The sequence below is a fragment of the Polypterus senegalus genome, chromosome 12 (genome assembly GCF_016835505.1).
Source record: "Polypterus senegalus isolate Bchr_013 chromosome 12, ASM1683550v1, whole genome shotgun sequence".
In the NCBI taxonomy this organism is placed as follows: domain Eukaryota; kingdom Metazoa; phylum Chordata; class Cladistia; order Polypteriformes; family Polypteridae; genus Polypterus; species Polypterus senegalus.
Window position 1 is genome coordinate 127,858,324 of NC_053165.1, and position 18,240 is coordinate 127,876,563.

The following is an 18,240-nucleotide window of genomic DNA, read 5'->3' on the forward strand; positions in this document are numbered from 1 at the left end:
AACCCAAGTGAACAGAGTAACAGGTTTCAGCAGTTCTAATGCAATTACAAAGGCTTCTCTAATAACCAATTAGTATGTAAACATGACTAAATAAGAATAAGCTAAGGGAATTTACCATTATGGCACTGAATAAATTGCTGCTGAAAATGAGGCTTTGCAGTCAAATGTAAATAATAAATTAAAAAATCTATAATCAAGTGGTAACAACCATTATAAATACTAGTAATACCTTTGCTATGTTTTTAAATCAGTTTAATGGTATCTTGCCAGTAAAATGTATCAATTTCAATCAAAAACATTGAAATCTCTGGATAACCCCAAACATCTGCACAGTAGTGCGCATGTGTAAATTTCAAACAGTTTCAGTATGTTCATGTCTATGAAACACAAAAACATCTCGAAGAAAGTCTAAACAAATCACAAAGTGTCCTTATTAATTTCAAAGTGTAATTATTATTGTACTCATCTAGCAAAATTGATCCATTATAAATTGCAAAGCGTGTCATATTCCCTTCCACAGATATAAAATTTAAAGTTATGAAACCAGAAAGTGTATTTTTACTGCTAAAAGTACATGGTAATAATAACTAAACTATGAAATCAAGAAGGTTACTATGGTTAATTCAGATTTTGTTTAAAAATGTTTTCATGTACATAAATTCAGTAGAAAACATTAAATGCAAAATTGCAAATGACATTTTTCTATTAAATCTTAAAAAATGAGAAAATCCCAAACATAATACCACTATGACAGAAGGATCTAGTGCCCTCTCTTTATTTGCAGTTTTTTTACTGAACCAAAATCTTAATGAAAAGCACAACAGCATTTCTGGTTTCAAACTGTTTAATTATTATTGTGTATTTGTAGTAAACAAAAAAAAACTGAAACCTTAATCCAAGGTGATTTACGACATTTGAGAGATACAATTGGTTACATTTTGTTTTTTTTTAACAAATGAAACACAAGTAGGTGAAGTGACTTTGTCATTCTCACACAGTGTAGGTTAGCAGGGCATGAACCCATAATTTCAGTGTTTGAAGTCCAAAACCAAAGACAAACATTACAGTAATTATAATTTGAAATTGATAAGAAAAATGTTATATTGTTTCAATTATGTTGCTAGCAACACTTATCTCAGCCTATTGCTGTATACTAATAGTAAAATGACTGATGCAACCTGTATACAGTATTTCAAATAATAAAAACATGCAAAAATTGACATGGAAATAAATGCATGGTAAGCAAGTAATCAAAATAATCTCTAAATATCAGTTAACAATGTAGTATGTAGTTCATTATAAAGTGCAATTTGAGGATTTGAGGCAGCAAAGACTTCAGTGGAGAGAAAAAATAACTTTACAATTTTGAAAATGGTACTGACATGCACATGACATGTTCACTTTAGGCAAGTATAACCTGCATAGCAAAAGAATATACTGTAGAATCAAACTTTAAAAACTCAAACTACAATTAATACGTTATTTATAAAATAATAAAGTTGAACACAGATGATCAAGCTATTGTAAATTTTTTGTTACTGTTTTGCATTCCCTAAAATACTTAGGTGTTTTAATAGAAAAAAAAAAAAATTTAGGCAGTTGGTGTAGAAGTTACCAGTAGATAAGCAAAACTTCTTACATTTTGGCAGAAGTTGCTGAGTTTAAATATATGCTTCTACAAATACAGAACTGTGTCACCCACTGCTTATGTACGTATGTCATCATAGAGGTGATGTTTCCCCAGACAAAAAAGGGAGTAAGCAAGTGGCAACAACTATAGATGCACTCTGATCCCTTCCTGTGGATCATCCCAGCAGCAAGTACAGAGTTAACAAGAAGTTAAGGATATTTTTATAAAAGGTATTGTGCTATAATTCACATATATAATTCACTAAGGCAAGACACCCATGGAAAACACGCTGCAAGGGGCGTGGATTCACTAAGCCGCCGACAAGTAAGACACCTATGGTGCACGCAGGGAGGAGCCACGGCCACCAACTCCAAGACCATTGTATATGACGACAACTCGCAGAGCCACGGCCACCAATTCGGACGCGATGACACAGAAAGAACGGCGTCATTTATATTCGTCTGTTGTAGAGGCCTCATGTACCTCCGAGCCACCTTGACTGTTCATAGAGGCATGTTTCTCGCGGAGGGAGTCACCATATGCAGCGTGTAAAACGGTTTGCGAGGGGTATCCCATGGGATCCTTAAAACAATCCTTTACAACTGAGGTTAAAACACAATGAAGTAAGCAGTCTTTAAAAACTGAGTTTTCGGTTACAACGCACGACCTCGTGCACCATAGCAAACTGTTTTACACGCTACATACAGCAATTCGCATCCGCGACAAACATGCGTCTTCTTCACTCACGGACAATTATATGTTGCTCTCTCCAGAGTTCCATCTTTTCAATCACTTTCTGTTGTATCCTCAAACCCTCCCTTTTTAGACAACTATGTCTTTCCAGAAGTGTTCAACCATCAATAAATAATTATGCGGTATTTATTATGCCGTGGGTTCACTATTGTTTTGTATTTTGCTCTCTCCAGAGTTCCATCTTTTCATTCACTTACTGTTGTATTCTCACACCAACCTGTTTTAGACAACCGTGTCTTTCCAAAAGTGTTTAGCATTCAATTAATAATTATGCATGAGATTGAGCGTGTGTCTACCCGGCGAGAGGGGCGTGGGTAAGCCGTTGAACCCCATTCATGCTACAAACCGTGGAATTCCCACTAAGTGCGACTCATATGCTCTTACTGGTTACGTTCCTACCCTTTGTACACACCCCCCTCCCACCTCGCTACTACCGTCGTCGAGTGTCTTGGTAGATTATATATAGAAAAGCAGCCAAAACCGCACAGAGCAATGAAACATCTATGTGAGTCACAGGTGCATCTGTACTGTGCAAAGGCGACAACGACTCAAGTGACGAGTTGGAGGTGGGCACATGAGCGGGCAGTGCATACTGAACGAGAAATCAGCATACTAGCATGACGTTGGGAGCTGAATGGACGTCCTTCTCCTCTCTTCCTGTTCCACACCCCGTGACTGAGCGCCGTACACTCCCATTTCTCCGTCTGGCAGGAGAAGGCGCGATCGCGGTCCACCAGTTTTCAGTCACGGACGATTGTGTGTTGGTTCGTTCCGTGCATTGTTATAATGTTGCTTTTCTTGCTGATTTATTACATTACCAATTTTTCAAATGTTAATTTTCTCCCTGTGCTTAAAAATCATTAAAAAACCGGCCTGATTATGCGGCGTATGGTACACCGCGGGTTGGCTAGTTCACACCAGTTAATTATTACACAGAAGGATGCTTTAAACAAACTACACAGATTCTCATATAAAGCACAACTTAAAATGTACTTCTGTTAATTCAATGTTGTATTCTCATGTGGTCTTTTGAAGACTATTTATAAAATTCCAGCACATATGTTTGCCACTAATGCCAGATAAAATATGAGATGAATGCATGTTCACTACATTTACTTAAGCTGCATCACTTTTTAAAGTAACTCAGATAGAAAAATTGTTATACAAGAAGAAAGTCATTTGCATATTGGAAGAAGAGCTTGCTCTAAAGCCCCAATAAAAATACTCCATATTTCAAAGGTTGCCTTTTCATTATGCTGCAATACTGACTGTTGAATTATTGTATTATTTTACTCTTGGATGCTCCTGAAAAAATCACTTGGATTGTCATGAAAGAATTATTGCTATTCTTCAGTTTTTTGGACATTAAAGCAAGAGTCATTCTCAATTACAGGTAAAACACTTGTAATGGATGGAAGCAGCAGGTATAAGAATAAATTAGTGTTATACAGACTTTAACTTAAAAAGCTAAGTTTGAAAATCAGTACTTAAGCCTCTTCTTCCCATAGACTGCAACCCTCCAGCAAATTTCAAACATCCTGCAGCATATTAGGATATACAAATACTACTACATTTCTGAAAAATATCTATCACTACTAATTACTAGGTTTAATATGTTTAACAAATATTAGCCTGAACAAAATTTCCCTTGTCTAGCACTAAATATTTTCAATTAAAAATGTTACCTGCACTGGAGCACAAGAATTCAGACATAAATAAATATACCTGGAAAATGCAAGTATCTCTGTGTCAGCTGTACAAGATGCTGGTATGCCATGCTTGAAAGCATTTGTCACCATCTGAAAAGACTATGGCAAATAGAAATAAATAACTCCTGTTTAAACGTCAAAACTGCTTGCCAGACGTTTTTCATTGCAATATAAATACACAACAAATTTCCAGTTTCATGTACATGAAAACAAGAATAAGGAAACTATTCTGATGCAAGCATTTCTACAAGAAAATAATAATAATATTTCAACAATGGACGAAGGTACAGATAATATATTTATAGTGGTATTTAATATGCTCTTTTCCATATGCAAGTTTAATAAGACACTGTTAAATGTACAGTTAACATTTAGACAAAAATAAATAAAATTTATGTCAAGTGCTGTTTACTCACAATCAACAGGTATAATGAAAGCACACAGAGTTGAATTTCCATCCATCCATCCATTATCCAACCCGCTATAGCCTAACTACAGGGTCATGGGGGTCTGCTGGAGCCAATCCCAGCCAACACATGGCACAAAGCAGGAAACAAACCCCAGGCAGGGTGCTAGCCCACCGCAGTCAGAGTTGATTTTTTTTTTTTTTCTTAAGAAAGGACACGTGATTTTTGATAAGTAAACCAGAAATCAAACCAGAGGCAAGCAAAGGTTCGGCAACATTCTCTTTCATACTTTATTTATAAAATCAGGAAATACCTACATCTCATATACATTAGGTTTGCTTCATTTGAAAAAATGCCTAGTGTTTCACATTAGGCAAAAAAACTGTGTTTCACCCATAACAATGGATTCTGCTTTAATAAAGAAACAGGAACAGGTTGTTCCTGGAAGTACAGCATCTGAAGTAACAGGAGTCTGAGTAAACAGCTTTGAAACTTTCACTTAAGTTTCAACTATACTAACTATAATTTATATTTACACATATTGGACATCTGATTGACTATAAACAGGCTAATATTCTTTGGATCAGGTCCAGGACATTGCTGTCAAGTCCTAATACCATCAGTGACTATGTAAAATCAACATATGCACAAAGAAACTGTGTGATGCTTTTATTACCAAATTGCCATATTTGCTACAGAAATAAAACTTTTAAAAAAGATGCTCTCCATACAACAAATTGCCTTGCTGTAACGATCGAGAAGGGGACTTATCTTTCTGATATTTCTTTCTCTTTTGGAGTTCAATAGGAGATCCAGGCTGCTAAAAATACTACTGGAGGATTCTACATCTGTAAATATCCTGTTTACATTTAACCAAGCTCCACTTATACCTGAGCAAATGTTATGTTATGTTTCTTCTTCTGGTGACTGAGATTCTCTTGACATTCCTGCCCCTCTTTAACCTCGAAATAAACAGTAAGCATCTAACATTCAAATTAGTGGTCCAGTTTGAATTCTTCTAAGCATCATAGTTTCCATGATGCTCATTTTTGTACAATTCCATATGCACAAATAGGTAAAAACACAGTAGTTAAAAAATCAAGGCAAGGTTTCATGGAAATAATAAGGTTTGCATTGAAATCCTATTTTAACTGGCTGCAGCTGTGAACATCAACTGCACCCATAACAGCTGACTGCCCTCCTGTAAGACCTCCATTGGAGCACTGGGCCATTAGAAAGTTTTTTGACAAGAACTGGCCATTCTTCTTGTCAATCCCATCCACTTGATTCCTCCAAATAAACATGAAGTCTAGTTTTGAACATCCCCGAGTCTTACTGTTCACCACACTACTTAGTAACATATTCCATGTGTCTGTAATTATCTGTGTGAAAAAAAAACATCCTACTGTGTGAAGAAAAACTTCCTAATGTTTCTTTGAAATTTACTCTCAACAAGCTTCCAACTGTGTTCTTTTGTTCTTACTGAACGCATTTTAAAGTGAGTCTTGATTCACTGTACTAATTCATTTCATGACTTTAAACAGTTTAATCATGTCACCTCTTAACCTCCATTTGTTTAAACTAAAAAGGTTCAACTTCTTCAGTATTTCCACATAACTCATACCCTGAAGTCCTAACATCACCCTAGTGACTCTTCCCTGAACATCTTCTAGCACTGCTATGTCTTTCGTATAACCCAGAGACCAAAACTGCAAGCAGAACCCCAGGTGAGGCCACACTAGTGCGTTATAAAGCTTAAGCTCAACATTCGTTGACTTGTACTCTACACAATGTGCTATATGGGATAACATTCTGTTAGCCTTCCTAATGGTTTCTGAACATATTGCCTGGAGGTGGATAGTGAGGTGTCCAGTATAACTCCTTAGTCCTTCTCATAAGGGGTACTTTCAAGTTTCAGACCGACCGTGCCTTCAAATCTAACATTTTAAATACCTACCTGGAATAATTTACATTAAATTTCATCTGCCACCAATGTATCCACTTCTGTATACTACCCAAGTCCAGCCCTTCTGTAATGATTCAACATAGTCTGGATTATTTGACAATCTGCCTTTCTTGGTATCTATCACTTGCAAATTCACCCAGGTTGTCGTTTACATTTCTATCCAGATAATTCATGTATATTAATTATTAATTTAACACACTCACAAGCTCCACAAATGTGTAGGAGTCTGCAAACTGTCCTTTGATAATCTTTTCCAGATTGAGGTACTCATTCTTTATTCCACATGTAACCTATGGTTGAGTCATCTTAACATCCTTTAATTACGTGGTAAGGCAAACATAGCGAAGGGTTAATAGTGTGCAGTAACATCACTTTCTCCGCTGCGCTGTTTGTTACTCCCATGTAATATTTGACAGGTATTACAACTTGACTAGTGTGGCCATTGTCTTACTCTGTCTACACCGGCGTAAATCCAATTAATTGACTTATATTCTGACTCTACTTGTCAACGTACTACGTCTATTATTGACTGGTGGTTAAATTACGACTTTGAACTATAATGTACTTTCTTCCATAATGTAATAAAACCGCCCTGTAACGGTGCTTGGTGCGAACATAGTTATGCTATTAGTACAGCCTCTGGTGCACCCTCTGTAAGGATTAACAACATACTCAAAACACTTTACCGACAATCCACACAAGTGGCCCAAGCCCCTTCAGCAAGGTTCTTAATAGTGTGTCCCACAAGAAAATCCTACGACAGCCGGGCACTGATGATGTATTGCGCATGTCTAATCGGCCCAGCGACTAACGCGGGCTCGTTAACGACATCTCCGCGCACAAGTGCAACAAATATCGTCGATGCTGCGAATAACAAGGAAGCTCTTCCGTCCACCGTATCTCGCTCTTTCTTACCTGACTGAAACTATTTAAATAATTAACTTTTATCCGATGAAATGCACTCTGTGTGGACTACGAAGCCGCCAGCTCCATTTCTGGCTCCATATTCCATATCACTTTATGTTAAATGACAAGAAACTGAACCGACTTGTGCACGTTGAGTGTAGTGGAATGCTGGAAAATCCCCGGAAGCTTGTGACCCAAGAGCGTTTAGTTTTCTTTATGGAAAGTTCCGTAGTTTGGTCGAAGCGTGTGCTCGCTGGGTCCTAAAGCACGGGTGGCTTGTGACTAGCACTTCCTTACTTTGCGAAACGAAAGTCTTCTCCTCCTGGCGTAATATACACCGCTACAGAATCAGAAAGACAGGAGCAGAATCGCGTAGAAACAAACAAACAAACAATGAAGGAAAGGTCAGCATTCCTGACTACCTTACGAAATGAATAGAAAATAAATTAAATAGACAAATCAAGTATTGCAAATAATACTTTAAAAATATGAGGCTGAAATAGGTCTATTAAAGCAAACCAGAAAATTAGACTCTTGCCAAAATATGCATAAATGCAAATTTCCTAAAGTCAAGTAAAACAGGCTTGAGCATGAAGTGGACTTAATTCTTGAAAAAAATTAATCAGAGGTGACTTGTACGCAGATATGGTGAAGATGCTGAGATTGGAATACTCAAATTTGTCCAGTGTATGATGAGACATGTGAAAAGATTAAATTTTCATTATTTTTGTGTTGGCCAATGTGTCAGTTAGAAGCTTCATTCATTCAACTTACCAGTTATTTTCTAAATCTGCTTATCCAGAGCAGGGACAAGGAAATGCTGGCGCCTAACCCAGTAACCACTGGGCATAAGGCAGGAACAATCCTTGGGCAGGTCAGCAGCCTATCGCAGAACACAAGAGGCATTATATCTGAAAGTAACACTTTATTTAAGGTTTTTTTTTTTTGTTTTGTTGTATGCTCATGCACTGTGCTGTTGCTTCCAGGTGAAAGTAGTTTTGCTACATCTAAAAGAAGCTTGAATTTGAAATGTTTCCACACTTAGATTTAAAGACCCGACAAACAAACCTTGATTTTTATGTGTACTAGTCAATAAACACAAGTACTAATCATAGGGCTTGTGAGAGCAACAGCTAAAAAGGATATTTCGAAAGCTAAGTGATTATATAGGAGCATTTCCATTACTAATAGCAAAATACGCTTGTGGAATTTTCTTCATCTTGCCAGCACTGACATGTGGCTGCAGTATACTGTACTCAGGCCGGTGGTCTGGGTTGTATTGTGCCACCAATGAATATCAGAAAAAATAGAAAAACACACAAAAATAGTGATTAGTGACCATTCTATTAAACAACAAATAAAAGTGCAATCAAGGCAATGGAGGTTTTAAAAAAAAATTTACTAAAGTTATCCATGTTTTTCACTTAAATACTCTTGCATAACATAAAACAAAATAATGCAGGCTAGACACTAGCAAGGTTTGTATCGAGGTTTGAACCAGTATAGCAAGAAGGGTGTTACATAGGAAAAAGTAGTTTTTTATTATTATTATAACAGAAAGTGTTTTTTTCAGCCAGAAAGCAACCACCAGTGTTTGTCAAAACAGACAGAAGTAAAACAATTCTTCATTTGCTCCTACTTACTCCACTTCATTTGCCATTGTTAGGGTTTGCAGTTATGCCTCTTACAATAAGTAGTCCACTCTCTAGAATGAGCAAATAACTTAAACTGTTCAATAGTAAAAGCTCTTTTTATGTTTGTTATAATATTAAGTTTATATATATATAGAGATGCCTCCTTCCCATGTAAGATAAGTATGCAGCATAGTATATAATATCAATTTCAGGTTTTTGTTATATTTTACACAGTTTCATTCCTCACAAATGTTGTCAAAGAAATGGTTATATTGCTTACAAAGGTACTGGGTTGTTTAGTGTCCTTTGGTCTTATAGGTCACTGTAACTAAACCACTTTTATGTTTGGAAATTAAGCCAATGTGACTGGATGACTGCATTAATTCTCACATTACAGAACATTCGGGTGCGGTGGCCTAACTTTGAGTGACAATATCATATGAGAAGGCAGAGCTCATTCCAAGTGTCCAGCAAACTCCTAAAACAAGCCAGGGGCTCACAGACAGAGAACCAAACAAATCCCCTTGCATTTTATGACACAGAAAAAGATTTCATGAAGAAACGCTTTATCTGTGTCCAAATATCTTTCAGCATACTTTGTATCCCATGAGAAAGTGCAGCTTGGATCTTCCATGCATTTTCTGGTCTAAGCATGTCTTTGGAGAATTTCAAACTTTCTAAGTTTGTTTGGTTTCATCTGTTTTACCTCTGCTTTCTAGACGTTTTTCTCAGGTCTGAGAAGAGGTTTTGGAAAATGTGATGTGCACTTGTGCCTATTTGTGGCCCTGCTAAAAATACCCTGTCAAACAGCGCGTGCTCACACTTGATTGACAATTGCAGTGCCTTGCTCTGGGGCTACAGGCAACTTTCAAAAGATCATAAGAAAAGAAGAAATGGTGAGTGAACAATCATTTTTTAGAATTCTTCAATGCTTTGTGTGAAAAGTAAAGACATTTCTAATCATGTCTCAGGAAAGCTTTTTATGGTAAACCTATTGTTTGAATCTGGAGTCTATTTTTAAATTTGGAGCAACTGGTGCATGGGAAACTTCCACAAAAGCTCCTTGCTATTGATTTGAAAGAAGCTCAGAGCCTGAGAATGGTAATATTATGCACAAACCTTCTCCAGCTCCCTCAGTAGAAGCTTTCTATAAAAACCATGTAAATAATTTTGTTTTTCAGCTGTCATCCGCTTAGGAAACCTACTGCGGGCTTTATCTGGATATTCTCTACAAGCTGGATTACATATTTTGTTCACTGTAAAAATCCTAGTTTTTGGAGAGCTCCATTATCTTTTTGTCTTTTTTATTCTGCCTAATTTTTGGATAACTGATTAAGTAAAAATGGGCTCCAGGAGGCCAATGACTCGCTCTTACTCAGGGAATGGAAGGTATTCCTTCAATAGTTCTAATTCTCAAAATGGAGAAGAACCACCTCCTCTTCCTCCCAGTGCCAGGCCAGACAGTTGCAATTACCTGCTTAATGTGAGACCTGAAAACAGGTAATATATTTTATACTTTATACTTCATAATTAGTATGTTTGTTTATCTGCACATATTTAAAGAATTTAGATTGATATTACATTACTTGATCTGGAACTATTATTTATATATTATTATTCTTTGGATTCTCAACTCTGAATTGGCAGTGTTTGAGTGTACATTTGGCCAACCGACCAGTGTTACATCCAGGTTTGGCTCCTGCCTATCACCTGATGCTGCCAAGATAGGCTCCAGCTACCTGGTGACCTTAAGCTGGAATATGGGGCTTTAGAAAATACATATATAGTGTACTGTAGATAGATGGATAAAAAAGTTAGGGTCTCAAAGAGCCAGGGGCTGTTTCAAAAGCATTGATATTATAAACCTGCTTTGTTTAAAGTTGAGGATGGGTTTCTGTTTAGAAGATAACAAACCCCAGAGTCATGATCTTATGATTTGAGATACCAGGGCATGGCTGTGTATTTGACCCTGACTGTGAACTGTTATCCATAATATTATTCGACTTCACATTTCATCTCAACATCCCACACCTTCCAGCAGGTATTACCACAGTAGATTTGAAAGAAGGAAGTAGAAGTTACATAAAGACACCTGCTTTGAACACTATATAAAAACCGAAGAAGCATCAATACCTGTTCTTCTGTGCACTATGTAAAAGTCTTAGGAAGTAACAATGCCTGTTCTTCTGTACAAAAATTTGAAAAACAGTTTAAGTAGAAATGCAGCATATAAGGAAAATCGTCTCTGCCTCAGGCTGCTTTGCTAAGTCAGCTCTTATATAATATATTAAACATGTTAAAATATAAAAAATAACTTTCATAGTTTTTGGTTTCAGGTCATCAGTCTACATTTTTTGATTTCATTCACCAAGAACACAGTGGGTGACAATGTTTGCTTTTTGATGATACCTATAAAATCAATATGAATGGGGCCATTGTTCGCCATTGTGCATATTCAGGTTAACAGTGTGTGTTATATAAAGTTGCCTGCCTAATTTAAAAAGTCCTGTTCAGGCTTATTTTCTTATATCTATCAATCAATTTATTACTAAATTGATTTATTTGCTTAAACCTACCTATGGTTACCTTGGAGCTAGAGCCTAATCAAAGGCAACGGAAACCAGTGTAAAATATGAGCTGATAAGGCTTATCTAGTGACATACAAAGCAAAAATATCAGGCCAGTAAACATAAACTGTGTGTTAGACAGGAAACTAGATAGATCATATGGCACACACATTTTAATTTTCTTTCAAAATATAATACATTTGAAGCTCTATTTTAAAATATAATTGTAAATTGTCTTATTTTGTAATTATATATGCTTTTTGAAGTACTGTGTTATTGTGCATACTGTGACTGGTTCAACTCAAAATGAAATTACTGTAAAGTAATTAGGGCTTTTCATACACAAGTACAACAAAATAGGAACAAACAGAAGTGAAAGGGGCATACTACTTCAAATGTCTTTCTTTCCTAATTAAATTAGTTTTTAAGCAGTTGACATGAATTTTACTAAAACAGAGCATTGCATGAGATCTTATTTTATTTTCAGTGATTTTCAGGAAAATTTTTGCGTGTGAGAAAGTAATCAATTGTCATAAAATATGTTATTTTTCTTTGCCTCTCAGTACTTAACATTGTGTAAATCAAATAACAATTTAAATAACATCTATTGCAAAAGCCTTATCATTGTGTGAATGCAAAGCATTTGAACAAATGAACAAATTCATTTTTATGTCTAAAAAGACTACTTATTTCATAAGAACGCAGTTCAGAGTTGACCAACCATAGAAGGATAAAATAATATTGTATGTTTTTGCTTTTTAAAATAATTAATTAATTCTCTTTCCTGGCCTATAATATTGAGCTGATATGTCTGTCTTGATAATACTGGAATGTGCAGTTTATTGCTTCTGTTTGTTTTCTGCTTAGCTATTCAAGTCACAGGTATTTGCACTACAAGTCATTGAGGTAAATATTTTTAAAACTTGATTTCAACTAACACACATTGACTCATACTAAGTTTTATGTACTCACGTTGAAAGAAGAAACTAAATACAGTGAACACTTGATTCCTTGAATTTCGAGAGCATCACTTTGAATTAACTTTTCATCAACATTAAGAGCACATTCCTGAAGAAGCAACATCATAAATAACAAATGAGTTAGCTTTAAAGTGTAAGTTGTGGGACTTTTTGGGCATGGTTCTGTTACCTGTTTATACACAGCTCTGTAAGTGAAACTTTTACAGAGTGATTTCATTGAAAAATAGAGTTTACACATGTTTTTTTTCATTTCAGTACTGCCCAATGGAAATAGAATACAAGTATAAAACAGTGACACAAACTGTTAAAAATTTTCATTAATACCACGGTGAATGGTGTCATACAGTGGATTGGGAAAGTAGTTAGACCACTTTACTTTCTGCACACTGTATTGTGTTGTAGATTTAATTTTAAATGAATAAGTTTGACATTTTTGAATCTATACTTAAAGTGAAAATCTACACAAAGTGAAATATCTCATTCATGTAAGTTTTCAAATCCTTAATTCAGTACTTTATAGAAGACCTTTTGGTAATAATTTCAGCTTCAGGTCTTCTTGTGAAAGTCTCTGCAAGCCTTGCACACTTGGATGTGGGCAGTTATCTCATTCTTCTTGCCAGATCCTCTAAAGCTCAGTTAGATTGTACGGGAAGGGTCTGTAAATTGCCATCATCATGTCTTTCCACAGATGTTCATTTGGCCAGATAGCCATCTCCAGCAAGAGTCCATTGGTTCCAAAGTTCTTTTTCTTGGTTTTTGTTCTGACATGCAGTGTAAATTGTGGGGCCTTATATAGACAGGTGTATGCCTCTCCAAACTATGTCCATTCAATTCAGTTTGCCTCAGGTGGAGTCCATTCAATTTCTAGATACATTGTAAGGATAATTAAAGTAAACAGTATGCTTTCAATTTGTCATTGCAGGTTATTAAGTGTGGATATATTGGTAAAAATAGCAAATTTATCCATTTAAAATTCATTCTACCATAAAACGAAATGTACAGAAAGTGAAGGGATCTGAATACATCGTGAATCCACTGTAAGCCCATGTTGACAGATTTCTTTGCTTCTGTTTTACCTTTTCTTGCCCTTATTTTACCACTGTCTTACATGTTATGCAGTTTCATTATAAAAAGAACTCTAAAATTGTTTATATTTTTATTTTTTGTTAATTTCAGTATTTTTATATTTCCACTTATACTTCTGCTCCTATGGTTTCAGTTTTACTTTCCCCAGACTTTCCTTTGAAATTGAGTTATCATTATCTGAAAAATAAAATGTGTTTCTTTTCCTTTAAACTGTTTTGAAGGCATAAACATCTTTCATATTGCATGATAACCCAAATTACATACAGTTTTCCAAATGAGTGCTCAGCTGTGCAGATTCCACTGATTTATATTATTTTGAAAATATTTATAATGAAAATTAACAATTGATAAATTTGTCTGTTGTATTTTGCCACACCCTTTTTGATATACCATTATCCATCTTTACCTTGTTCTGTTTTTTTGTTAAAACTAAAATAACTTTTTTCCGTCTTCCAATTAATGCCTCCCTTTTTCCTGGAAGATATATTTTATATTCATGTGACAGGAGTACAAACAGTTGTCTGGTCTCTTCTGAGCACAAAGCAATAATTCATTTGGGCTCAATGATTTATCTATGGTTAGTGCACCCAACTCTTTAAAATAATCTTTTTGCTGAATCTGATATCAGATATATATTATCAATCTTTTTAAGACTTAAGACTTTTCAACTGTATATTCTTTTGTGAATTAATTATTTACACATTTTGCTTGAAGATTACTTTTTTCTCCTCATGTCACTTTCTACTATTTCAAAGTCAATTTAATTGACATTTGTTTTTCTCTTAGAAGCACTCTTCTACTAAAGAGAGCTAGACAATAAAGACAAATATAGTATGACTAAAACACATTCATCATAACACAAAACATAACAATAAAGCATAAATACAGATATATCATGCAAAATGTACAATACAAAGAAATATATACATAAACACAAGATGTACTCAGTCACCTGCATTTGGAAATCGATCATTTCATCGGCAAACAAAAATAGCTTCAGTTTAAAATAGGTGAGATTAATAAATTAGTAATGACCAATCAATACAGTGACTACAAGTTATTCAAGAGCATTCTAATACAGCAATTTAAGCAGCAGTTTTAACAACAATATGATATGCTAAAATAACTAATTTTACAGCCTTGATTCAAATGTTGGATTGGATGTGAACTTAAGAATGTTCAGTATTGCTAACACCCACTAAAGGAACTTAATTTTTCCCCAAACACAAAAAATTGCTGCTTATCTACAGTTTTATACCAGTAAAGCAGGTAATAACTAATCTAACTGAAGACCTTATCAGATGGTATAAATTAAAATAGTTGGTTGTTACCGCCATATAAATGAAAGCTGACATTATGTTTCTAAAATACTTCTTATGGCAACATATACAGTGAAAACATAAATGTTGCTGAAATCAGAGGTGATACCATGTCCAAATTCAACAGAAATGATGGGTGTACTTGTTCATATGTTAAAAAAAATTGGGATGTGAATTTGATCATAAGAAGGAAGAAAAACTGTCAACGACGCAGGGCACATAAACAAAACTTTTACATAATTCATTTAAATAATAACTAAAAAATGCAAAAAGAGTAAAGAACAATATATAAGAAAACACAAAAAATATCAAAGCAAACAAAATTCACAAAAGTCAAATTTCAAAACTTAGAGTCCACAATCCAGAATTGATAATAGAGAGAGATTTTTTTATATTTTTTTTGAGGTTTATGATGTTACTGCAGTTTACCTTTCTTTAATTTATTCAAGGTTTGATAACGTTTTCTTCACTCTATGCTAACTTCTTATTTAGTTTTTGAATAACAGAGAATTCATTTTTACTTTTTGTTTATACTTATTTTGATATTTGGATTTACTGATTACTTTTAAGGTATTGTTTTAAAAATTATGCAATGCTGTTTGGGCAGACTCAGAATCATTAGTCAAGATTGCAGATATATTCTGTAAATTCATTTGCAGGTTTACTTACAATCTCCATTCTTCAATGATGTTCCATGATTTGGCTTTGATGCTGGTTTGTTCTTTTGGTAACACTCATTGCTTTTTTACTTTTAACATTTTTTATTACCAGAACCATGCTGCTTACTAGCTGTGCCAGATCCTCCCACCTTGGCATTACATATGCTTTTCATTTTAAGATATATTCTTAAGCTTCTCTTGCTGTCAGGAAGAAATGTGTAATTATTTCTTTTTTCCAATATTGATATACTGTACATATACTCTTCTCCAGATAACATCTTTTTATAAGACAGAAATATTAAAAGTTTTAAAGACAGCAGATAATAATAATACATGACAAACTATGAAAGTTTTTAGACTTATCAAATTGATGTATGATTGTTTAAAACAATATTGCAGACTTTTGTTGGAGACTAGATTAATTTTTCATCATCTTTATTGTTTTTGTTAGTGCCTTTGTGAACACATGCCAAATGGCACAGAACTTGTTAATTTTAAAGGAGATAATATTTCATTTTCAGGACTGACACATAATTATGTCTTTAAGTATGCAATCAAAACATACACCATGTCTCATTTTATATTGCAACTGACTTACATACTGGTGAATATGTAATAAAAATGCTTTACTGATAATGTCTGTGATGGACATCAGGTATGGTTGCCCATTTCGGTCGGAATAGTTCATGGACCATTACCTGGCAATGATGCCAGTTTGTTGAAAGAACAGAGGGAAAATTATGCAGACTGTTTTTTCCCCCGACACAATAAGTGATAGTCCAGGGCAGTCTGAGATTTGTATTTCGGTAGCACAGCCCTGCGGGTTTTTACCCATGTCCCAGGGTGAGCTGCAGGGTTGAATGGTCCTTGATTCAGGGAACTTTCCCTGGACCCAGAACTGCCTCCAATTGTTAGTGCAGTGACATTAAAAGTACTCCCGGGTATGGCGTAATAGAGGGAAAGCTTGCTATATGGGCAGTCAGGGTCTTGAGACAGTGGACGACAACCATATTGAGGAAGGAGAGAGAGAGAAAAAGAAATAAGAAGGTAGAGAAAGAAGAATTATATGATTATTACATCACATGTTCAGAGTTTGTAATAATAAACCATCATTTGAATTTATAATTGTATTGTTGTTGGTGTATTGGAGGGTTTGGGGGTTCAGTGGCATTTCCTAGTGGTCACAATTTTTAATGGCATTTAATTTCCCCTTGATGCTGGATTAAAATAGGATCTGTGCCCCTCTTCTGTGTTATAATAGACGACTAAAGTATGTTGGCATCAGGAAGTGCATCTAGTCTTGAAAATTTCTGTTCCAATACTTCCCTCATGATCAGGTACAAAGGTGAGAAATACAAAGCATGAGCAGGGTACACCTTGTGCCTACCCCCACCTGCCTATGTCAAAAAGAAAGTTTGGTAATCTGATTAAGCTATAGGCAGGGAAAACATGATTTTTGTCGGCCCTAGACTGATGTATTGTGAGAAGGCTGCCTGTTGACAAGGGGGATGAATAAGTGGCAGTTATTAAGAGGTGTTAAGAAAAAGGAACTGTGACATGGAATATTGGAAGTGTGAATGGAAAATTAGAAAATGCAGTGTAAGCCAGTGACAGCTGGTGAAAACAATTTGGGTGAGAGGCACAATTTTCGGAGAGAAAAACTGAAGTAGCATGTATCTATTATATATATCTATCAATCATATAGTGCCTTTCATATCTATCTAGTCATTCAACATGCTCTTGTGGCCCTCATCATAATGCCAATGCACATCTTGGCCAGTCCAGTATCAGAACTATCAAATCCAGGATAAAATCTATTTTATTCTTTCCACCATGATGCCTAATCTGATGCCAGCTTTCCCATTTTTACTGTGCTCCAGAACTTGAGTCCATGACATCCACCGTCCCCTTATTCTTTCCAAAATTTGGCCTCTAGATGTGGAAAGGAATAGGTGCACCTGAAAGCAACCAATTAAAAGGCAACTTCAGGCCACCTGCTTGCGAAAAGATCAAGGGCTTACATACACTATCATCTGCCCTGTGCCTTTCAGTCAGGAAATATAGGTATTCACACAGAAATTAAACAAGTACAAATCGGAACCAAGTTTTAATGGGTCTTGGCATGCACTGGAACCAGCCACGTTGTGCAAATAAGAAAATTTATTTCATGATTATTTTGCCTTACCACATTAATTTAAGAAGAGTTAAGCTGAGAAAAGCCACATGCATGGTTGGAGGTAGTGTCAGATGATATGAAGAGAAAAGGTATCAACTGAAAGGATGCCCAGGACCTAAAAGAGTGGAGGAGGAAGATTTTGAGGCAACCAGCTAACCTGAACCCAGAAAAAGATCTTTAATCCAGTGATCACAATGACAATGATGATCTTTTCTGGTGATTAATACTTGGTGTCTTGTCATTTGAGGTAAAAATCATTGTATGCTTTGAGGCTTCAACACTATCTCCCAGCCTTAATTATAGCAATTAGAAACAATCATTGTGCATTATTTATGTTTACTTTTTTACTTAACAAACTTCAAGGTGTATCAGTTTAGACCAGAAAACAATGAGATCCATACAATTCTGAGTTATTACTGCTGTTTCTATCACATTCTGTCTGTCAATT

General features: G+C 35.3%; 2 protein-coding genes across 3 annotated transcripts in view; one reads left to right on the forward strand and one right to left on the reverse strand.

Annotated features, from left to right (window-relative positions):
* Positions 1-7,705, reverse strand: part of malt3 (MALT paracaspase 3) — a 130,778-nt gene extending 123,073 nt beyond the window's left edge. The window contains 1 exon segment of the mRNA XM_039773400.1: positions 7,381-7,705. The gene's annotated coding sequence lies outside the window, so the exon portion shown is untranslated.
* A 2,003-nt stretch (positions 7,706-9,708) lies between these two features.
* Positions 9,709-18,240, forward strand: part of alpk3a (alpha-kinase 3a) — a 143,595-nt gene continuing 135,063 nt past the window's right edge. The window contains exons 1-3 of one of the 2 annotated variants that reach the window (XM_039773401.1): positions 9,709-9,901; positions 10,187-10,505; positions 12,440-12,478. In XM_039773401.1, the coding sequence (XP_039629335.1) occupies positions 10,348-10,505; positions 12,440-12,478 (197 nt within the window). In that variant the 5' untranslated portion in view covers positions 9,709-9,901; positions 10,187-10,347. The remainder of the gene's footprint in view (positions 9,902-10,186; positions 10,506-12,439; positions 12,479-18,240) is intronic. The other variant, XM_039773403.1, reaches the window with a different exon arrangement.